The following is a 24284-nucleotide window of genomic DNA, read 5'->3' as shown; positions in this document are numbered from 1 at the left end:
TAATTAAAAAAATTATAATAATTAATAATTTTAATTATATTATGTTATTCATTGAATATGCTTAACCTAATCATTTTCATCAATTGTTTCCTGGGGACAGCATTTTAAAAAAGCATTTTGTTTTTTTTAGTTCTTGTTTTTCAAGTGGTAAGTTGTGGATTTTGGAATTTTTTATCCTATCACTAAAATATTTATTCAGTTAGTATTTCTGGAGGTTACATCATTATGTCCGTGACTGATTTTTCGATTTATGAGTGAATCCGATTTATGACGGAAACAAGTTGCTATTTGCTAGAGTTTTAAAAGACAGGGACTTAGTTGAACAAGTCAGTCCCAATGCATGCAAGTGAACTAGAATGATTTGCATATTTTTGCTTAGATTTGCTCATGAACACAGATTTTGTTCGCAAAACAAAACAAAAAACTGCATGTTTCCAAGTGAATTATCCTTTTTTTGTAATAACCAAAATAACAAAATTGGCCAAATGTATTTGTGTGACCTCATACATTGTATAAAGTGTAAAACAGAGAAGTTTATTTAAATTAAAACATTATCACACCACAGAAACACACGTCCAGTCACTTGACATCACGGTATTCATTCCAGTTGGAATAGCTCATACACCTTTTTTAAGAATCATACTGTGTTTTTTTAACTGCATAGGCCTACATAACAGTGAAGTAACCTCAAAAGCCTTATCTTATTGAAGCTTACATTACATTTTATAATTGTCATTATTCCAAATCCAACCCACAAACCACATACTACAAGCAAAAAGCTTATACATGGCTGCATCAAGTTATAGATTTTCAGAAACATATATTATATAACATTGTGTCACCTGATATGTTTTCCATTCCAGACATATAATACTCTCCATACACAGTATTCTCCATATATGCAATAATTATATTAATTATATGCAGACATGCATGGTTTCTTGAGTACAATATCCTGCACTGCTGAGCTGCAATAGCAGGAACTTTCACCTATTCATTTAACCCATTTCCACTACATTTATAATGGCCATTATATTTCTCTGTATACCCAACCCTATCCATCCTGTAGTCAAAAAGTTGTTTATTGTGGTCTACAGGCATACACTGTGTATCTTCGTGGAAGTTCAGATGTGCTGTTTCTTTGTTGATTGCATTCATAAAGGCAAGTTGGTTGATCTTAATAGCAGCTTTATAATAAATAGTGCAACCACAACTGTCCTGATTGTACATGTGATCAGTCCCATGCCTCTTAATCACCTGATTTTTCTTTTTAAACTAAAAGAGCATTTGTGAATTAATTCCTCCAGTTGAGCCCATATTTGAAGATGACATCAATTAAGTCACTAATACATTGACTGACTTTCTAAGCTCTTGATTTGTCAGTTTAAAACTCAAAACTGAAGCCACGGCATTACAGCAGCAGGAGTAATACAAACATATATGACATTTGCACTCCGGTTGGACATGATCCAAGATGGACAGTTTGTGTGCTGATGTGTTCAATTTGTATTTGTATCTCCATGTCAGTCTGTCTTTCTAGTTTCCATCTCAGTTCCTGCTTTTCTCAACCAGGCTGAGTGAAGGACTTTGAGACATCCACGGATAATTCTGCGCATCCACATGATGTTCATAATATCTAAAGACACGCTGGAAATAACCCAGGCACTGCGGCCTCCCAGAGGTAATTTGTAGAAGTCATCCGTGCCGAAGACCGAGTACATATGGCTGTAGTAGCCCGGAATGACTGCGATCCTCACCAAGAAGAATGTAAATGCCATGGCGACACCATTAACCAAACTCGGTTTGGAAAGTTTGTGGTAGCCCAACATGTGAAAAAACCAACTGGAAGACATTAAAATGATGCAATTAGAAAATTAGGTCCATTTCATGGTTTTACATCTATTTTTACACATTACTTACCGCTGGTTGACAAAGGGGGTGGAGAATTCTGAGAGCAGACGGAAATTAGCAAAGTAAGGCAATATCCCTTGACTCTGCAGAAGAAGGAAACAAGCACAAAATGACCTTGGAAATCTTGAGGAAGTAATAGACACCAGACCAGACCAACTTACCAGCACATAGTAGTATGCGTAGAGAGCAGCAAAATGATGTATGACAAAGTATTTCTCTCCAATTGACTCCCATGAAGTAAACATGAGCAGGAGATCTGAAGAGGAACAGAGCATGTTCTTTGTGAGTGTAACTATCAAGTAAAAAGTAGAAACATATTTTCCTTACACCTTGAATACATTAATGTAATCCTAGTAATTACTTCCAAAAATATATATATTTTTTTACAAATGAATTAAAGGATTAGTCCACTTTTAAATACACTTTTCCTGATAAATTTACTCACCCCCATGTCATCCAAGATGTTCATGTCTTTCTTTCGTCAGAAGAAAAGAAATGAAGGTTTTTGAGGAAAACATTCCAGGATTATTCTCCTTACAGTGGATTTCAATGGCTACCAACAGGTTGAAGGTCAAAATTACAGTTTCAGTGCAGCTTCAAGGGCTTTAAACGATACCAGATGAGTAATAAGGGTCTTATCTAGGGAATCGATCGGTCATTTTCGAAAAAAATGCAACCCTTTATGCTTTATAAACAAAATAATCGCCTTGAACGTACTTTCCGCTTCCGCATTCTTCATAACACTTACGCTGAATGTCCTACACCTTCCCTATTCAAGTTACGGAAAAAAACTAAACTGGCGCCGCGTTCGTTCCGTAAGTAGAATAGGGAAGGCGTAGAACATTCAGCGTAAGCGTTATGAAGAATGCAGAAGCGGAAAGTACGTTCAAGGCGATATTTTGTTTATAAAGCATAAACGGTTGTATTTTTTTCGAAAATGACCGATCGATTCGCTAGATAAGACCCTTATTACTCATCTGGTATCGTTTAAAGCCATTGAAGCTGCACTGAAACTGTAATTTTGACCTTCAATCTGTTGGTAGCCACTGAAATCCACTGTAAGGAGAATAATCCTGGAATGTTTTCCTCAAAAGCCTTCATTTCTTTTCGACTGACGAAAGAAAGACATGAACATCTTGGATGACATAAGGGGGTGAGTAAATTTTTCAGGAAAAGTGTATTTAAAAGTGGACTAATCCTTTAAGTGAAAAAATAATAATAATTAAAGAAGTGAAACATTTGTTAAAATATTTTTTTCCTAAGAAATAATAAAAGTGTTAAATACAGGTTTCTTGTCACTTTTTCTTTATTATATCAGGACAATTTTTGGACAGCAACGCCCTCAAAACTATCGAAATTATATTGATTCAGAAATTAAAAATGTGCTCATCACTCAAAAAAAATATCCTTTTTTTAAGATTTACACAATTTAATTAATAGTAAAATTCCTTCAAATTGAATTGAATAATCCTTACTCAATTTAATTGAATTATTGATTAAGGATTGGTCAATTATTCAGTTAAATTGTAAAAGGATTATTCAATTCAATTTGATGGAATTTATTACTATTAATTTAATTGCATAAATCTTAAAAGAAGACTTAAATTTTATTTGAGTGATTATAGAAGAGGTGTATTCAATAATAAATATTATATATATCATGAATGTATTTTTAAAAAATAAATTAAAAAATTTAAAATATTTAAATATTTATATTCAAATATTAAAAAGCAATGAAGCATTTTTTGTTAAATAATATCAATATTCAATGTTCAAAAAAATAAATAATAAAAGTTTATTCCAAAACATGAATTCAAATTCTGAAATTAAACAATGCTTATTATCATAGAAGACACATATTTAGTGTGTGAACTGCATTTTCAACTTATTTTTGCATAAATTAATAGATGTAGCATCACATCATTAACCCTTCACTCACCTGAGATGAGGTAACCTGAGGTAATGGCCACGTTTAGTTTCACCAGTGTGGCGTCTCCCCTGTAATCCCAAATTATAGAGGTTAGATAAGAAATACTTTATTTCACACTTTTATTTGTGAGAGTTGAAGTTCCAGTTCAAGTTCAGACTGTACTGTTTGGAGTTGTGCCACCACATTTGTAATGGACTGCATCTTTAAATCCTCACCAGACTGGGTCTTTCTGGATGGATTCATCAAAGATATATATGTAGAGACAGAAAAGTCCCACAACCAAGGCGTGCACTGTTGAGACGGCCCTTTGAGAAGAAAAAAAAAGATATACTCCAACTTTAGTCAAACTCAATATAATGTGCATAATTAAAACAGAGGATAATATCTGACACCTGGAGTTCCACTCCGTCCTGTGTGTAGGGCTGAGCCTAAAGAAGCCTTTGCAGAGTTGCTGAGACACCCATGGGCTACCTCTGTGGAACAGCCACTGGAAGCCCAGGAAGCTCCCTGTTACAACCACCAGCACCTGCAGGCTGAGAGGCTCCATGCCTGCTGAGCCCTAGAGAAAGAGAGAGACAGCGGCGAACGTTCAGCAATAACCCTTCCATTGACAAAACCCCCAGCCCAACACATAATAATCACAAAATGTTTCTTACTCCAGACCGGTTCCGATCATAAAAGCCCCAGTCATCACCTGAGCTGCCGCAGTACCTCTCTACTGCCAAATCCCACTGTATACAGAAGCATTTGCATATGTGCTGACACAGCCGCACAGCCATCCAGAGGTCAGCCGACTCCAACGCGTCTCAGATTGCTCCATCCGTGATTTATAGAGCCACGCGTGGCTTTTGTGCAGTCTGAAATGCCTCCCAGAGATCTCGGCGTCCCGTAAGAAACAGCTGATTGTGTGTTGGGTTTGTGCTGCATTAACTTCTATCCTGGCTGAGGGGAGCGTGCACATGTTACTCCGGCTATACATGTCTGCAGTATGGACAGCGATCGAAATGAAACCGCAGGAAATCAATGCGTGTGATCAATGTGGCATTGTTCTGGTCCATTGGGACACGACCACTCCCCTGCTTTGCCCTCGTACCCTTGAAAATGCATCAGGCTTCAGTGCTTTTGGTAACTGATAGTAGCCAGGAAGTCAAGCCGGCATGACCTTGTCAGATTTGAATTCTGATTCTCTCACACGTAGGCTACATTTAAGCATTTTTCAACTTACAAAAGAAGAACATATTCATGTATTCATAATAAACAATGCTAGGTTTATTTGATAAATAAGGAAACAAGCTAAAGAGGAAGGGAAATGCAGAGAATATTTGTGTGTGTGCAAGTGCACTGAACAGGAGTAAAACAAAAAAGAGTCAAATAATCAGGAAAAACGCAGTACATGCTATTTTTAACCATTTTCTGTGTCGGAAACTTCGGCTTAGTCATTCACTTTCTTTTGCAATTCGTTTTCTCTTGCAGCAGTACTGCATTTGGGTGATGAAAACTATGGAAACTATGACTATGAAAAAAGAATTAAATAAAGTCAATGTAGTGCTAGGGTCAGACTTACCCTTGTCGTTATGAAAGACCCAAGTTGAACTGGCCATGAACACAGCTGGACACGTTTAGGTGATCTGTAAAGCTCAGGTGTTCACCTCAGGCATTCACAAGGGAAATTGGTGGAGAGATTGTGAATGCGAATCCAACAGCCTTTCTCTGTCTCTCCATTCTCCATATTCACTCAGAAAGTGCTTTCTCTGGTATGCAGTTGTCCAGCGTAATTTTATATCTTTGTATCCTAAATGAATGTCGTTGCATAGAGGAACCACTAGATGGAGTGAGACATCCAACTTTTTTTCTCTCCATGATAGCAAACGAGCTTCAGGCAAATGTGTTTGGTAGTACTGTTCGAACAAGGACACTATTGCTGAATGAATGTTGTATATTTAGCAAGGGCAGCCCTGTCGTCCTCAATTTCCTGAATCCTCACCCTGAACTTCAGCCTAAACTATCAGACTTGATAAACACTAATCCATTTAAAATCACTCCAACTGTAACACCGCAGAGCCTTCTTGTATTTAGAGCTATAATGGAGCAAGTTTAGGGCTGAGCGGTTAGTCTTGCCCTGCAGCTTCAGGTAATAACGTCCCATCCCCCTCTAAAGCACAGTTGTTGTTGTTGTTTTTGTTGAGTCCATCTGCATGTTGTGCCTCAGGGATGGAGCAACAAGGCATTCCTGTTTGATGAACCGTTCGCCCCAGAAGAGTTCTGCTCATGGAAAATTAAAGGGATGTTGTGCCTAAATGTGTATTTTAATAGAATAGCCTATTTATTTTTCACTTTATAAGGTCTGAGTTACATAACAGGATAGCGGAAAGCAAACCCTGCTGTAGATGCTGAATTAAATAAATCTACTCGAGACATGTTTACTGGGACACATGAACAGGAGGAAATTCTGTTGCTGACTAAACATCCCTTTTCACGTCTTCTTGAGTGAAATATTCAGGGTTTCGTGTAACCTGTTGATTTACTGGAAGACTGCAAATATGCATGATAAGGTATTTTAATGGAAAAGAAACTAGAGTTTTATCAATTATGACATTTTATCTAATAGTTTCCACTTTTTATGTCATAATTTTGACTTTTTATGTCAGAATTATGATTCACCAAAGCATTTTTTTGTCTTACATGGCAGAAATGGCCTTGACTGATTTAAATGTGATACTAACCCAAATGCCAATATTAATGTTAAAGTTTTACTCAGGGTTACCCTCAGTGGTGGGTCTTGTGTTTTTCCTGTCTTGAACAAAGTCTGGGAACAATCACTTACAATGGCAAACACACCTTGTTTTCCGACAGTTTCTTTGTTTCATCACTATAGAGATAGGCTAAACACAAGCCCATTATTCATTAGAATGCAAGTTTTGGCTTGTCCTTAATTAATTGCATGTCTAGATGCATGATGGTGATGGTACTTTCCATTTTGATTATAAATCATTTTGTATGTCTATGACATGGCAATCTTTCATCTTCAGAAGTGATAGACATGTCAGATGATGATAAAAGTAATTATAGCATTAACTGACGTGGCACTGAATACTGAACCCAAAAATTACCAAGGAGGAATTCAAAAGGTGAGAGAAATCTCTTAATATCTGGGATGAATTCTTTCAACAGTAAAAGTCTTTACTGTTGTTTCCTGGACAACAGTGTCTCCTGATAACAGAGGCTCAGGAAACACATGGTGAGATGGGGCTGAACTCCACACATAGGACGTCCCTTTAAAAAAAAAAAAAAAAAAACTAAGGCCTCGCCCGGATATTTTTAGTATGTATTAAACAGCCTAAATATGCAATTTGTAGAAACAAATTCACAATAAAGTCTGTCTCAAATGTATTTTTAATAGGCTACGTTTCTCTATTTTCTTTATGTATTATTTGCGCTACATGATTTGTATTTATGTAATTATGTTTTAATATTTCAAATTTTGAAGCAATAAATAATAATAATAGTAATAAAACATACTAGGGCGAAGGCTTACGTTATGAATATTAATAGAGCATCGTTAGCTTAAGTAGATCGTAAAACCATTGCCACCAATGTACTCCATGACCACCTTTGCTCACGGTGCTTTGGAGAAACGCAGCCCACTGATAGCGTCCAGGACTCAAACTAATTAAACTAATTAATATTCATAAGCTAAACTTCCACTGTAGCCATTTCACTAGCGCCATAAACTAATTTTGCATTTCAGCCAATCAGGAAGATACACTGTGTTACGTCACGCAAACTGATTAATATTCATTACCCAAGCCTTCACCGTAGTAGATTTAGTAAATTCGCTCGCGCTCAGCAGACCTTCTGCTCTTCTTTAATTACTTTGCTGAACAGAGAGAGTTTAGTGCATCCGCTCAGCTGGGGCAAATCGGCAGTCATTTTTGACTAGCCTAAACTCACGTATTTGTTGCTTTTTAAGTTTATGCAAAGGATCTTTTTTCGAACAAGGAGGACCAAGTAAGAAATCGAGAGATTTCTGATCGTTTCTTTGGTGTAAATCGACGTGAAATAAAAGACAATGACTCAGTTCAACAAGGGCCCTGCATATGGTTTATCAGCTGAAGTGAGAAGTAAGGTAAGGTTTGAATGATTGTTTTTTTTTACAGTGTAATGTTATTTTAGCGTCAGCTGATCGATGGTTTTTAATCTTTCTTTGCATTGCAAATGTTTATAGACTATGCGTGAAAGTGTAACTTAGCTGTCTCAAATCAAAACTGCCTACCTAGACAGCTTTTCACAGACATGTTCAGAATTTAATGTCGTATATAACGTAATACAGTTCTAAACGTGCTTTGGATGGCCAAAGGCGCAGTCTCTAGGTTTTGAGAGAAGGTCATTGTGTTTCCTTTTCACCTGGTTCCTTTGATTTGTTAGTTCTGAGACTCTGATTTTATGGTCGTTGCAATCTTTGTTTTACTACTAGTTTGTTTATTTATAAAACACGAATCCTCACATTTTTGTACGTAGAAAGTAAAAAACATAATCCGTGTTTCATGTTGCACCAACCTACTTTCAATGAATGAAACTTTTTTTTTTTTTTTTTTTTTTTTTTTTTACGCAGGCAACGTGTTTTGCTTCACTCGCCATGTTGAGATGCTGTTTGTCATTTGCAAGACGCAAAACTTGACATTTTATCAGTGCAAATGATGTTTACCGTGTTTTATTCTGGTTGGTAAAGCTTGCCTGCAGCCTGATGTGTTGGTGGGTCATGGGGTCTTTTGTTGAGTTCTGGCCTGGGTGGAGCTCCAGTTTGAGAGAAAGAAACGAGGCCACCGCTTTCTGTAGCATGCACAACTCAAAAACACAAAACCAATTAACTGACATTATCGGTCCAGATAAGCGACAGTGTGTGTATAATAAAGGTTTAGTGAGATTAGCGATGTCATGTTTGCTGGTTTGTGTGTAAATTGGTTATGGAAACTTCGAGATGAGGTCGAGGTGATGCGCGTGCAGCATCTGTGATTTTTTTTTAAAACGTAGTTTGCTTTCGTTTTCAATTACCTGATATTTAGCAGTATGCCTTCATTTTACTTTGTAAATATTTAATTGTTAAATAGCCTATTTGAGTTGTACACACAAACGTTTTTTTTTTGTTGTTGTTGTTTGTTTTGTTTTTTTCCAGGAAAGGTTGTTACCTTTCACAGTAAATCACACTGTGGCTTTTCTGCGAAGTTGCCCAGCGACTGTTGTTTTTTTATTATTTCTTCATGTTTCTGGATTCCGCAGTTTGCATTAAACTGCACATAAATATAGCATTTTACTTGCTTGCAAGATGACCTATGAAAATTACTGTCCATCTGGTCCACCTGGGATTGACTTTCTTGCTTAATCGATCAATTCTACATTCACACACCTGGGTTTGAACCTGCAGCCTTTTTGTTAGCAGCTAAGACCTTTAACCATTAGGCTACAATCTTCCTCATTGTCTTAATTGCTTATCACATTTGAAGATCTCACAGAAAATGCACCCCTCTAATGTCTGGATGGTCATTCTAGTTCTATTCAACAGTATTCCAATCACACCATGCATCTCATTAAGCATACATGTTAGCGTTTGTTTTGTCAGAATGAGTGGGAGGGTGGGCAAACAATGTAAACCACAATGGGGTGATGCTTTCTTGAATCCTGTGCCGTCTGCAGAGGTGTGAGGACACTTGCCCCAGCTGACTTTCATTAACACTTCATTGGGATGCCATGCAAATATCTGAAGAGATCTTACTGTAGGAAACTCCATTACTGATAGGGAATCTTTTGGCTATGTTCAGACTGCCAGCAAAAATCAGATTTTTAGCAAATCCAGATTTTATCCAGATGGGTTTTTAAAAGTCTGGACAGCAAAAAAACGAAACAAAACATGAAATCTTTTTTTCAAATCTGGAGGTGGTTTGAAATGCGTTTCCAAACAGATTTTTACAGATGCCTCTCAGTCTGGATGCTCTGGCCACTCAAATAGAATTTCGAATTGTCTTTTGTGTCACTCTTAAAGGGTTAGTTCACCCAAAAATGAAAATTCTGTCATTTATTACTTCCCCTCATGCCGTTCCACACTCGTAAGACCTTCATTAATCTTCGGAACACAAATTAAGATTTGTTGAAATCCGATGGCTCCTTGAGGCCTGGTGAACCGCTGATTCGACACGCTGATTCATTATGCTCCGATGCTTCCTGAAGCAGTGTTTTGAAATCGGTCATCACTATATAAGTCGTTATTTTTATTTATTTATTTATTTTTTGGCACACCAAAAATATTCTCGTCGCTTTATAATATTAATATTGAACCACTGTACTCCCATGAACTGATTTAAATATGTTTTTAGTACCTTTATGGATCTTGAGAGAGGAAATGTCATTGCTCCCTATGCAGGCCTCACTGAGCCATCGGTTTTCAACAAAAATATCTTAATTTGTGTTCTGAAGATTAACGAAGGTCTTACGGGTGTGGAACGGCATGAGGGTAAGTAATAAATGACAGAATTTTCATTTTTGGGTCAACTAACCCTTTAACATGACAGTGACGCACAACGATAACGTCAAAACTGGTAATGGAAACACCGCACCCCTCGCTGCACAGCGAAGTCGACCATGACTACAGCACGGAACATCACAATATATACCAGTTTCTTTAGGAGTTCTGCACGGCGACTCAAGACGCTTATAGAGTTTTGCAGGTATGACGTCACTTTGTAGACCAACTGGCAATTAGCGTCACCGTGATCACACTGGTTCCCTTGACCTTGTTAACCAAAAACCTTATTTCATCTGTTTAACCAAAAACCCATTCAAAAAACCCATTGACTTCAGGACGATGGAACCAGCGGTGCTAAAATGCTAACTCGTTTCCATGTTTTGGCTTACAAATTTAAGTCATACCTGTAACACTCTATTTGGAGAGTGAGATGATGCACTTCCATTTCTCCTGCATCCATTTTGAAAGCCTCGTCATGTATGTGGGTATGCCTCGCCTACGTCGTTACACAAACCATGCAGATTAAGCAACCCATGCAAATAGGTTGGTTATGTCTCGAGACACAAATCTTATGTGATCAGTAGTGTGGATGGTCTGCCTGAAAGATCTGATTTGCCTGCAGTCTGAACATAGCCTTTGAACTGGGTGTTTGTCTACAACTCAAATATAGTATATTGGTTACTTGAAATTATTTCTAAATGTGTACAATATATAATGAATCAATTTGAGAATGTGAGAAGAGACTGTGGAATGATACGATACATTAGATTAGCACAATTACACTGCCGTATAAAAGTTTGGGGTCGGTTTTTGAAAAGGCACCGATATACTTTCAAGCAAAATTGAAGTACAACTGGTGTGACGCCATTTATGACAAAATCAGGCCAAACAAAGTTTGTTTTGGGAGTTCAAAACAGCTTGCTGAAGTGAACTTTCCAGAAAAATTTGCTCCAGCTGGTATAAACACCTTCGAGCTACCATTGATTCATGGCGATTATGTAATAGGCAGGCTCTTTCTTCTTTGACCTGGTAATCTTCTCCGGTTCATTTCTTCCGTTCAGTCTATCGAGGTCAGACATCTGCGAGTAAAAACATGAATACACTGGAGAGACGCTTTATAGTAGTTGTAATTGTAATTGAAAGACACTGACACTTCCATGCTCAGTATTGTAAAGCTGCTTGCTTTTAAGTCTACATTGCATGAAGTGGTATATAAACATGACATGATTTGACTGGAGTGCTGAATTGCAGAGATGATTGGATGCTTTCTTAACTGCTGTTTTCTCACCGCTATCTTTTTTTTGTTGTGTGTTTTTGTTGTTGAAAGGAAAGTGCACAGTATTTAAATAGTAATCTAAACGCCGCTCTCACATTATGCTGCTGGTCATGTATTTTGAATTTATTTTTAAGCGAAAAATGAAAAAGAACTTTGCCGTGAGTGTATTGGGGTCTTTATGCTCACCAAGCCAGCATTTATTTCATCAAATGGAGTAAAAACATTAATATTGTGAAATATTATAACAATTGTTTTCTGTTTAAATATATTTTGAAATATAATTAATTCTTGTGATGGCAAAGCTGAATTTTCAGCATCATTACTCCAGTCTTCAGTGTCACATGATCCTTCAGAATATATGCAGAATATGCTGATTTGCTGCTCAACAAACATTTGTCAGTGTTGAAATCAGTTGTGCTGCTTAATATTTTTGAGGAATAGAAAGTTCAAAAGAGCAGGCTTATATTTGAAATAGAAGTCTTTTGTAAAAATTATAAATGTCTTTAACGTCTCATTTAATTTAATGCATCTTTAATTTAACTTATTAAAAGTAATAATTTCTTTTTACAAAAAAAATCTAACTTACTGACTCTTGACTGTTACTGTAGGAAATTGCCCTGGGCCAAAAATGATAGTTTAGAGTCATTATACAAAATGTGTGGCTCATATGTAAATGCGTAGTAGACCGTTCTCTCTAGAGTTGGAACAGGTTTTTAATATGTAGTGGACTAATGGTCATATAAACCAATTGTTATGCAAACACATCTTGTAGTCTGTATATACATCACAGACCTTGCTGCCCACATTATTTAGTTTGCTAGACATTTCCAGAGCAACAGTGAATAATTGATCAGCAGAAACAGCTGTGCTGTTCACCAAGGTCTCTCACAGCATTAGATCTTTGTTAAAGCTCTTCCCTCCAGCAAATCTATAACCGCAGGATCCTTTCCCTCTGTGTATCTCTTACTGAATTCCTCAAGTACTTCCTGCAAGTGTTTCTTTTTTATTATACTCAGTTTTTGCCCCCCACATGATGGGTTTTGTCCATGAGGCCAGCAGAACTCTGAACATGTTGTTCTCACAGGGCCAAATACAGATGTTCTCCCTGTTTTATGTCTTCAGGAAGTTCACTCTCTGCTCTGAGTTGAGGAGCTCTGTCTGGAGACGTGTATCAATGCTCTCCTACATGTTTTTTTCCATTAAATGCTATAGTACACACTAGGAACACAAGCTCTATTGTGTGGAAAATGGCAAGTGGACAGCTGGATGTGAAGACGCTACTGATGTCCTAGTTGCAGAGAGGTAGAAAACACCCTGAGATGATATGAAAAGGATTCAGAGGGAGATCTAGTTGCTGCCTTTAGCTGCTGCGTGTGTTATTTGAACCCTCTTTTGGGCCTCCATTTATTGCTGGCTCTTTCTATCATTGGGACTTTTTCAAGTTGGGCAGAAAGATCAGTTGGTGCCCCCCCCAGCGACTGCTCCCTGCAAGGCCTTGAATGCTTGCTTACTGTTGCTTTAGTAGTAATTTCTCTAATTGAACAGCCAGTCAGAATGATTAGATGGCCCGACTGACCGACGAGCTCCGACACCGATTCAACATGTTGAATCAGCTGGAACCCCAACTAGGACCAGCTTCAGCCGACTGTGTGGAACACACTGAGAAAACTTAGTCAGTCGATGAACAAAAACTGTCAGACGGCCGACCGTTGGCTTGGTGTGTTCCAGGCTTTATGAGTTAAGATATTTTTACTGGATGCACATGCATTAATCATCTGGCCAATGAGAAATTAAATGCTAAAAACCAGTGGTTTCAAAGAATACACCAAGTGAACATAGTCATCACAATTAAAATGTACAGTGCAATGTCAGATAAATATGCATTCAGATGAAAGATCTCATTACAAAAGAATTTTGTAAAGATTACATTACAACAGTGATGTTAAATTATTAGTGTTTTAAAACAGTAAGTGAATGTTAGATGAAGCAAAAGTAATCTAAATGTAAAAATAGGGGAAATGAGCATGAATAATTAGGCTATCCAATATTGACTAGAATTAAATACGTTAATATCGGCCAATAACCAATATGGTATCTATATTGTGCATTTCTAATTTTTATATGTAAAAGTAACTTGGTTTGCTATTTTTACACCATCATAAATTGCTTTTAATGCAACAATCAGAAATTATAATAAATTAAATGAAGTAGCAAATAATTCACACAGAGGATAATTGGAAATCGCTTTATTGTAGATGGATTGGAAAAAAAAAAAAAAAAAAAAGAAAAGGAAAAAAAAAAAAAGTGTTTGGGGCTGCTGTGAAAAGCAACATGTAGTTCACCCAAACTGAAAATTACTTTGTGAGGAAAAAATTTAAGTTTACAGAGTTTTAGTACTACTGTCAGTACTACATTAAACTACTATATAAATGTTGAATATAATGTATAATAATATTTGTGGGTCCTGATAATGCCAAATGTCTTCTGTTACCAGTAAAAAGTGGCCTACATTATTTTAAATATATCTAGTCAGTGACAGAGTGCAAATATATTCATCTAAAATAAACGTTTCTGCGGTAGAATCATGAATACTTTTATTCTGGTGTCCTGTGCATTGGGTTACCAGCACCAAGTCCAAGCCTATTCATTTCCACTCCCAATATAATACGAAATTTAGCATTTTAATCAACAGTAAATTATTATTATTATTTATTTTTTTTTTTTGTTATCCTTTCACCATATGTCTTGGAGTATCGCAATAATATCATATCGTGAGTTCAGTATCGTGATATGTATCGAATCGTGACATGAGGGTATCATTACACCCATAATATGCACAGGATGTCTGTCAGCTCTCTCAGGCGTAGGTGTGTTGTGAATTGAGGTTGGGGGAAACAAGGTTTTTCAGCTTCATCCTGCTCTGAGTTTTTTTTTTTTTTTTTTTCAGTATACATTGTGTTTGTTTTAGTGTTGAAGGATGTCCACATTGTTAACCTTGACAAACACCTCGGGCATTTTGTGATAACTAAGTGATGATTATCTTTTTTTTTTTTTTTTTTTTTTCTTGTTTAAGGAGACTTTACAATAACACTTTAATAATGGAGTATAAATGGTCTCAATTCAAGTTCTGCTTGTCATCCGTCTGTCATTCATTCACACCAACAGGAGACATTAAGGTGTTATGGCTGCTGTACTCATGGTGACTCATGGAAGGTCCTCTGTTTGACTTGCCATTGTTTTCATCACAGACCCATTTCCTGTTGTCCTATTGCTGACAGACAGCTGAAGTAAGGCAGTTTACACCTAGTATTAAGATGTGTTGTGGTTGTTCGGATCACCAGTAGACAAGGGAGACACATACCCGTTTACACCTGGTATTTTAATCTCTCTTTTTGTCCACGTTCAACCACTTCTGTCCTGATTTCTTTGAGAGAGTCTGAGTAAATATATGGGCTTTTTCAGATCTTTCAATCTAATGGACAAAATAAGCTTACACTATTTACATATGAATGAGCCCGGAGACAACAGAAAAACATACAGAGAGCATCAGCTTTTGTTTCTGCTCTGATAGCCGCAAGACGACGCCTAACGCTCTGAGTGCAGGTTAGAAATCAGGAATGGTAAGAGAACATTGTGCTTGGTACGTTTTTCATCTTCAAACCAAACTTTGGTCTCCAGCCGACAAAGATTAAATTCCACCTGGCTAGTGTGCTTCACATAATGTTTATGCGTTAGGTCAGTAGGAGCTGAGTAGACTGTCTTTTGTGGCTGTTCGAACACATTCGACCACATGAGCGTCTACTCTATGAAAACGATCTGGTCAAATGTGTTTTCAACTGCCTCTGGAAGGGGTAGAAAGTGGACAAGCTCAAAATGTTTTAGACCCTGTTTACACCTATATTTAGTGTCATCCACCTGTGATCTGATCAACCAAAATGCATTTTAATACCAGGTGTAAACAGGTCCTAAAAGAGATCTCAACAGGATATAGAGCGCAACAGTTTTGTTCCCAAAGTGAAAATCCCTTTCATTTTCTTTTAAGAGGTAATGATTTTGAGTGAGAATGAATGGACAGACCTGCCATGAGCTTTGAGGTTTTGTTAAATGCATGTAAGGTTGATTTTCAATATTTCTTAAAATTGGGTTTAATTGCTGAAACCCCAGTCAAGAACTACATTGGAAATCTAAAATATTTAACTATTAATTTATTTATTATTTTATCAATTATTGTATAATTATTTATTTAAAACGATTAAGTTAGAGTTCTGCAGTAATGTCTATTATTTGTTTTTATCCTCTTTTTAAATGTTCTTTTTGCGTTAAGTTTGTGTTGTGGTTCATCTTGTAGTTGATTGGTTTGGTTCATGGCTTTGAACTGTTTATTGAAAAGTTGTTTAAAATGCCTGTGGAGAAAATTAATGGGGAAAAATACTTCTTGAACCAAGGGGTGGTCAATATTATGCTCTATTTGTCCTCTCATAATGAAGAAACTCTAAAAGGAACAAAGTTTTATGCCTTTAGAAAGTGTCTTTATATATTAATGTTAAGGCCTTAAATTGCTATACAAAGGAAAAGGAAGGTTTCTCAATTGCTATACATTTCTTAAAGGGGACAGAAGAATTCTTCATAAAAGCAGACATGTTTTAACTTGTCACCTCTTTGGAACCTCATTCAGTTGAAGTTAGGAACCGAACCGCACTTGTTTGATTGATGGAATATGTTTTACAACTCATTTAGAATTGATTTTCAAGACCAGACCAGTTGAAGGCAATTAAAGAACCTTGAAGTGACAATGAAAGAAAGGACTACCTCTCTCAAACATGAAGTTACTTGATTTAAATATGATACAAACTTGTGCATAATTTAACCTGTTAACTGTCACCCCCTTTTTTGAGCATAGATCTGAACTTAAAGGTGCCATCGAATTGAAAATTGAATTTACCTCTGCATAGTTAAATAACAAGAGTTCAGTACATGGAAATGACATGCAGTGAGTCTCAAACTCCATTGTTTCCTCCTTCTTATATAAGTCTCATTTGTTTAAAAGACCTCCGAAGAACAGGCGAATCTCAACATAACACCGACTGTTACGTAACAGTTGGGATCATTTATATGTACGCCCCCAATATTTGCATATGCCAGCCCATGTTCCCAACATTATGAAAGGCATTACACAAGGGCAGCCAGTATTAACGTCTGGATGTGCACAGCTGAATCATCAGACTATGTAAGCAAGCAAGAACAATAGCGAAAAATGGCAGATGGAGCGATAATAACTGACATGATCCATGATAACATGATATTTTTAGTGATATTTGTAAGTTGTCTTTCTAAATGTTTTGTTAGCATGTTGCTAATGTACTGTTAAATGTGGTTAAAGTTACCATCGTTTATTACTGTATTCATGGAGACAAGAGCCGTCGCTATTGTCATTTTTAAACACTTGCAGTCTGTATAATTCATAAACACAACTTCATTCTTTATAAATCTCTCCAACAGTGTAGCATTAGCCGTTAGCCACGGAGCACAGCCTCAAATTCATTCAGAATCAAATGTAAACATCCAAATAAATACCATACTTGCGCGATTAGACATGTTGCATGACGAACACTTTGTAAAGATCCATTTTGATTTGTTATATTAGCTGTTTGAACTTTGTTTATGCAATGATAGAGTCGGGGGCATAGCTGTTTATGCTGATGATCATAAACAGCTAAAGTAAGCATACAAATGAGACCAGGAGCCTCACCCAGCAGCCCTGAAATGGTGCATTTCTAATTATGCCCCAAAATAGGCAGTTAAAAAAATTATTTAAAAAAAAAATCAATGGGGTATTTGAGCTGCAACTTCAGACACATTCAGGGGACACCTTAGACTTATATTACATCTTGTAAAAAAAAAAAAAAAAAAAAAAAAAAAAAAAAAACGTTCGAGGGCACCTTTAAAAGTTTGTCATTCATAAATGCTTTGGAATACAGACTTGAGGTTGGTCTTGAAATCATCATTCCGATTGATGAATCCGAACATAGCATTTACATGAGTACTAAATAGTGATGATAAAGCTCTTCAAATTGGATTTAATCGTTTGACATGGATACACTGCACGAATATACTGAGTTTCTCACTGTTGTCGCACACTAATAGAGATTTTAGATTGACATGACAGTGATTTAATATATTCAACAACAATAGCTTGTTCCGTGCGTCATACCTCATTACGCCATTTCTACATCATTGTACATGTGCAAGACTATCCAGTTTTGGTTTTCAATCCATTGAAGTGTTTACATGTCCTATCAAACAGATTAGAAAAGGTTTATCCCATCCCTCTCAAGCCAATTTAAATTTCAATCATTTTTTATTACAATTGAGCTGTTTACTTGGAGCATTTTCATTCGGATTGGACTTTTAAACCGATTGTAATCATACAATGCTCATGTAAACGCACCTACTGACAGTTAACAAGCTAACCTATTTTAAAGTCTATATTGTTTTTTTTTTTTGTAGGCAAGATAAGCCCTTTCAATATTTCTTTGTTTGCTGAATAGCAGTAATGTGGTCTGACAGGCGTCTGGAGCTGCTCCTAAAGCCAGAGTTCACAGATGGGACAACACTCTGTAATTTCCTGTCCATCTTACTGCACTTGGCTCCAGTCCTGCACAAACCATTCAGAGATGAAGGCGAGACAGTTTTCCAAAACTAACCTTAAAACATGATGGCACCTGCACGCTCAAACCCTTTGTTTTTGGAAGTTTATGAATTCATGAATTGAAACTGTGCAAAAGTTTCCATGCGAGTTTCATGCACGTGTTCTCAGTTCCAGTTATTTAGGTTCGCTATGGAAAGTGTCTGTTGCTACCTTACCTTACCTTATATTGGCACCATATCAGTTGGAATGAATGTCTCTTTGTATGGCAGGCCTTGGATTACATATGGAGAAACTGTTTTAGGAAGCAAGAGTTTTCTCAAGAGACTCTCTCTCTCTCTCTCTCTCTGATCCCTGTAGATCGCTCAGAAGTATGACCTGCAGAAGGAGGAGGAGCTGAGGTATTGGATTGAGGATGTAACAGGCATGCCAATCGGAGAAAACTTCCAGATGGGATTGAAGGATGGTGTCATACTGTGCGAGTGAGTCTATGAGTATGATGGAAACCATCATGCACATTTCAGTTTGATTAGGAACTCAAAACATTGGAGCACAGATGGCTGTCTGTTTGTTTGCCTCTAAACAATAACTCTCAGCCCACCTGTAACCTTGTTTATTGTAACCCTACAAACAAACCAAATTATGAGGTGGTTATAATATTCAGGCTTGAGACAGAAAAACAAAAAGTTGTGCCAAGCTCAAACAATGTGTTCATATGATAACCACCTAGTCTGGCATCCACACCTTGTTTTGTTTGATGCTGCCCCAAAGAAAACTTTCCAGAACATTCCTTATTTTAATGAAGAAACGTTCTGTCATAAAGTTTCTTATGCTCACAAAGGCAGCATTTATTTGATCAAAAATACAGTTTAAAACTGTAATATTGTGGAATATTATTATAATTTAAAAGGTAAATTTTCTATTTTAATATATTTTAAAATGTTATTTATTCCTGTTGTCAAAGCTGAATTTTCAGCAGCATTACTCCAGTCTTCAGTGTCACATGATCCTTCAGAAATCATTCTAATATGCCGATTTGAAAGAAAGACAGCTGTGTTACAAGTGCAGTCAGTTTGTCTTTTTGTATTAAAGAGTGTCATAAATGTACTTTACACCTTACTTGTGAAAATGGTACCAAAATGAATAAAAAAAAAAAAAAGTGTTAAACAGTTAGGCTGCTTAATATTTTTGTGGAAACCGTGATACATTTCTTTCAGGATTCTTTGATAAATAGAAAGTTCCAAAGATTAGCATTTATTTGAAATGGAAATCTTTTTTTCTAACATACGTTTTTTTTACTGTTTGATCATTGTAATATGTCCTTGCTGAAAAGTATTACTTTTCTTTAAAAAAAAAAAGTCACTGACCTTGATGAAGAAAAATCTGACAATGTAAATTGAATGTCTCCTAGAAGATGTAATATTTGTCTTTCTCTTAGGCTTATTAATAAACTTCAGCCAGGATCCATTAAGAAAATCAACCACTCCAAACTTAATTGGCACAAGGTGAGGGAAAACTGTTTATGTATAGCAGTGTTGTTTCAGTGTTATTATATATATTTTTCTTCTGGTTTCCATTCGGTTTTATTATTAATGTAAAAATGTGATAGCAAAGTCACTTTTCTTATTCTTTTCACTGAAGCTTGAGAACCTGGGCAACTTCATCAAAGCCATCCTTGCTTATGGCCTGAAGCCTAACGACATCTTTGAAGCCAATGATCTGTTCGAGAATGGGAACATGACTCAAGTTCAGACCACACTTCTTGCCCTGGCCAGCATGGTGAGTTTTGTGCAAAACATCTTTGATTGAGATGATGAAAGAAGGTTTTATTCTCTCTGACAACAGTTTGGATTCGGAGTTGCTGGTATAATGCCATTTTCATTCTTTCATTTAAAGGCAAAAACCAAAGGTATGGACACAAAAGTCGACATTGGTGTAAAGTATGCAGACAAGCAGACCCGCAACTTTGATGATGAGAAAATGAAGGCTGGTCAATGTGTGATTGGACTGCAGGTGTGACTTCAGTTGGTTATATTTGTTGTGGCTTTGGGAAACCTTTTTAAAACTTTTTTCCCCCTTAATCATGCTTTGTATATATATCCCTTATTTTCTCAATGTCTAGATGGGGACAAATAAATGCGCTAGTCAGGCTGGAATGACCGCTTATGGCACCAGGAGACATCTGTATGACCCAAAGACTCAAGCGGACAAGCCTTTTGACCAAACCACGATCAGCCTGCAGATGGGAACTAATAAAGGAGCAAGCCAGGTGAGTGTGAGTCCCTAAAGGGATAGTTCTCCCAAAAATGGAAAATTCTGTCATTTATTCATCTTTGAAACAAGACCAACCTTTGAAAATGTAGGTATTTGCAATGAAACTTGAGAGGTTTCTGTGCTTCTGTTGAAAGTTCAGATAATCAAAACCAAAACCTCATTGGTTATGCATGACACACACTTTTGAGCTTCTGTGTTTACCATATGTTATGTGCTCTATGAATGTGTCGATCATCGTTTACATGTAAATAAAAGCCTAAATTAAATCTGTATGTATCATATGAAGTGATCATATCGTAAAGTGATCACAAGACTCACATACTTGTTTCTAGTGAACATAAAGACTTGATTAGTTGGTAAGATGATCAACTTTAGCTTCAGTTGAATATATATATATATATATATATATATCTATCTCTATCTATCTATCTATCTATCTCTCAGCCAAATTTTCTCATCGGGTCGATAATGGTTAGCCTGGGTGCCAGCCCGAACCCCGCCCACAACATTTTTTGGACGGGAAGTTTGGTCTGGACTTGATCCATTGTGGAGTAATTATGCTCGGCTCCCAGAAGGCCGAGCCAATCAAATTGCCAGGGCGGGCTTTAATCGATGATGGACAGGCTATCTGCGGTTATGTAACCACCCACGTCATCAAAGAGCGCTTGGGTTGAATTGCCGTGTGTCTCAATCAGCTCCCTAGTTCAGTAGTCAGGGCACTGATCAGGGAATCAGCCGCATTCACTTTCATGTTATACTGATTCACAACCTAGGGAACTAGGGAGCTGATTGAGACGCAGGGTTGGTTTTCACCAACGATGACTGCAGCTGGAGAAGTAAGATGTTTAGATTCCGCTATCACGTCTGTAATAAAAGAAATCAACAGCGCATTAATTTTAAAAGACGAACAAAGAACCGCAATCAAGGCATTTGTCGATAGGGAAAGATGTGTTTGCCGTCCTTCCAACGGGATTCGGCAAAAGTTTAAGTACAAGTTCAACATACGTCACTTACGGCGTTGCTCTGATTGGTTGTAGGTCTATCCAATTGAGTGCAGAGTTTTTTTTTTTACTGGTTCGGTTAAGACACGCCCCATAATTCAAGTGCAATGGAGCATTATCAGACTCACATTCTGCCTAGAATATGAGTATGACGAAGTCAGGCTAGATAATGGTAACATTAAAAATTAATATATATTGGCCAATACCAATATGGTGGCCGATATATCGTGCGTCCCTAATTTCTTCCTTATTGTGAAGTATATCCAAGTGAAACTGCTTTTTGAACAAGAAAAAATTTTGTCCATTGGGAATTGTTTGGATGGTTGTGGTTTGCTGTTTGTTGATCTCATGTGGGTGATGGGTTGTCCCGCCCTCATGCCGAAAAGCACATCATTAGAGAAGAGATGTCACAACCAGGGGGAGGGGGAAGTTATTTTGATTAAAGATTACACTTAAATTAAAAAAACATAAAGTGCATGGATACATTATTTTATAATACACACTTTTATATTTATAATTATTATATAAAAAAAAGAATTGTCAATTTTGAGACATAGGAGTTAGTTGTCCATGTCAGACTTTAGTTTTCACTTTATTCGCCCTTTCTTCTCTCTCAGGCTGGCATGTCAGCCCCCGGCACCAGGAGGGATATTTTCGACCAGAAAGTGGCTATCCAGCCTCTGGACAACTCCACGATCTCTCTGCAAATGGGCACCAACAAGGTGGCCTCTCAGAAGGGCATGAGCGTGTATGGGCTGGGCAGGCAGGTGTACGATCCCAAATACTGCGCCTCCCCCACTGAGCCCACCATCCACAGCAATGGCAGCCAGGGCACCGGCACCAATGGCTCCGAGATCAGCGACAGCGACTACCAGGCTGAATACCAAGGGGAATATCAGGATGAGTACCAGGCAGACTACCACAATGAATACAGAGCCCACTATGACCATGGGATTGACTATTAAATGTATAGGCGTACAGCACTGATGAATATTTTTGGAATTCTTTCATCAACAGAGCGAGGTTTTTTTTTCCCTTCGCTGGCCTTTTTTATATATGACAAAAAAACGGATGTTTAGAGGAGTGTTTTTTTTATATCATCATTCCTCTATTGATCATACAGTATTTTTATTAGGTAGGTAGGCAATAGACTATAGTTTTAAAGTTTGGCCCTTTTAAAAAGTTGAGATGGGTTAGAGGAGAAGTGAAAGTGTTCGTCAAATGTCATTCATGACATACTAACCACAATCCGTATCCCTAGATTTAAACTTATTTTGAGCATCATTTGGTTTAGCGTTGTCATTTCTAGCATTTATTCTATGCAGATTTCATCAAGTTTCCAGACTGACTGCAGTACAAAAAAAATAAAAAATATCCAGAAAGATGAAACTGTTTCCAGGCCAATTTAAGCATTGTGGCTTTTTAATTTTTTTTTTTTTTTTTTTTTTTAAGTATATTTTTTACTTTTTGCCTTTATTTGACCAAACAACACATTGCTAAATTGTGCCATAGGCCCTTGCATATGTTTAGACCAAACCATATGTTCTTTTACCCTTCCCCACTTTCCAATCATCTTAGAGACCCCAGTCCTGTTGAATGGCTCTTCTGTTTTTTTAAATGAATAAAGTTTTTAATTTTCCAGTCAAGTATGTTGTCATTCTGGTTAAATGAGAAAACATTTTGGGTTTCTCAATAGGTTTTGTCACATGTTTCTGTCTTTATTTTTATGATTGATGGATGTAAAAAAATTTTAGATGTCATTTTGTGATGAACTCAACCATGGAATCTTAATATCTTTGCTGAATCATTCTGGAAATGATGAGCCCTTGCGTTTGGACAAGCGGGTGTGAATGCTGCCTTGTGTCACCGAGAGCTGTAGAGTAAGAATCTCTGATCTCAGAGCAGTAGTGAGGCTTGGAGCACAAGGACTGGCCGGCATAAAGGGTTCGTGAGAAAAGCACCAAACCCCCACCTCTTCCCGCAAACACCCTGACGGGGAATAATCCCTGCTTTGTGTGCCTTTGGAATTTGGCTCTGATAATGCAGCACTCAATTAGACAGTCTGACAGAACAGCACAGGTTTCCCCTAGCAACATTCCCTCTGTATCAAATGTGACTCTGTATAAGCAGCCTGAAAGCTTCTACCTGCTTTGGGAAGAGCTGGAGTATAACGGAGTTAGTAAGTGTGTTTTGGTGGGAATTTCTACAGAAATGTACCTGTCCTTAAAGCAATGGTTCTGTCCAAAAATGAAAATTGTCATTTACTCACCCTCATGTTGTTCCATGTGTATTTTCTCTTGAATATAAAGGATGTCATCCCAAAACTTTTTGTTTCTCAACATTATTCAAAATATCTTTTGTGTTTCACAAAAGAAAGAAAGATGGTTTTGGAACAGCTTGAGGGTAAATGCATTATGACACAATTTTTATTAGTATGTAAACTATCCTTTTAAGTGATATTAAAGCAAGTGCCAAGGGTACTTTGCTTTGTTGATGACTGATCACATGGATGCATCCTGACGTTTTGAGTGTATAAGAACTTTTTAGCAATGATAGATCTTGGTAAAAAGCACTTAAAAGAAAGCAGACTAAGCAAAGGCCTCTTAAAAAGTAGATGCATCTAATAAATATATAAATAGACAAACCTGAGAGGTCATAATTCATACAATATGGTGAAAATGGACTGAAAAAGTCATAAGATAACAAACCTAAACATAACCATGACTGTA

At 37.0% G+C, this 24284-nt stretch overlaps 2 protein-coding genes across 7 annotated transcripts; one reads left to right on the top strand and one right to left on the bottom strand.

Moving 5' to 3' along the window:
- Window positions 1-513: 513 nt before the first annotated feature.
- On the bottom strand, window positions 514-8678 carry si:dkey-10f21.4 (Transmembrane protein 56-B-like). Of its 6 annotated transcripts, none has more exons than XM_048162716.1 (7): window positions 8547-8678; window positions 6952-7114; window positions 4234-4400; window positions 4057-4146; window positions 3851-3909; window positions 1921-2167; window positions 514-1842 (listed from the first exon to the last, which is right to left on the bottom strand). In XM_048162716.1, exons 3-7 carry the CDS (start codon window positions 4386-4388, stop codon window positions 1524-1526), a joined length of 870 nt encoding a protein of 289 aa, XP_048018673.1. In that variant the 5' UTR covers window positions 4389-4400; window positions 6952-7114; window positions 8547-8678; the 3' UTR covers window positions 514-1523. The 6 variants fall into 6 exon arrangements, with proteins under 6 accessions (XP_048018673.1, XP_048018669.1, XP_048018674.1 ...); XM_048162712.1 differs by lacking the exons at window positions 6952-7114; window positions 8547-8678 and adding an exon at window positions 4498-5358 and having other exon boundaries at window positions 1921-1994; window positions 2073-2167; XM_048162717.1 differs by lacking the exon at window positions 6952-7114 and having other exon boundaries at window positions 8547-8674.
- On the top strand, window positions 7638-23201 carry cnn3b (calponin 3, acidic b). The gene is made up of 7 exons (XM_048162718.1): window positions 7638-7967; window positions 18641-18762; window positions 19719-19785; window positions 19922-20059; window positions 20177-20293; window positions 20403-20549; window positions 22173-23201. The coding sequence occupies exons 1-7, from the start codon at window positions 7911-7913 to the stop codon at window positions 22518-22520; spliced, it is 996 nt and encodes a 331-aa protein (XP_048018675.1). The 5' UTR covers window positions 7638-7910; the 3' UTR covers window positions 22521-23201.
- The last annotated feature ends 1083 nt before the right edge of the window (window positions 23202-24284 follow it).

Source organism: Megalobrama amblycephala, linkage group LG17, assembly GCF_018812025.1.
Source record: "Megalobrama amblycephala isolate DHTTF-2021 linkage group LG17, ASM1881202v1, whole genome shotgun sequence".
NCBI lineage: Eukaryota > Metazoa > Chordata > Actinopteri > Cypriniformes > Xenocyprididae > Megalobrama > Megalobrama amblycephala.
Note: the sequence above shows the minus strand (reverse complement) of the source record. Positions and strands in the feature narration are given on the sequence as shown.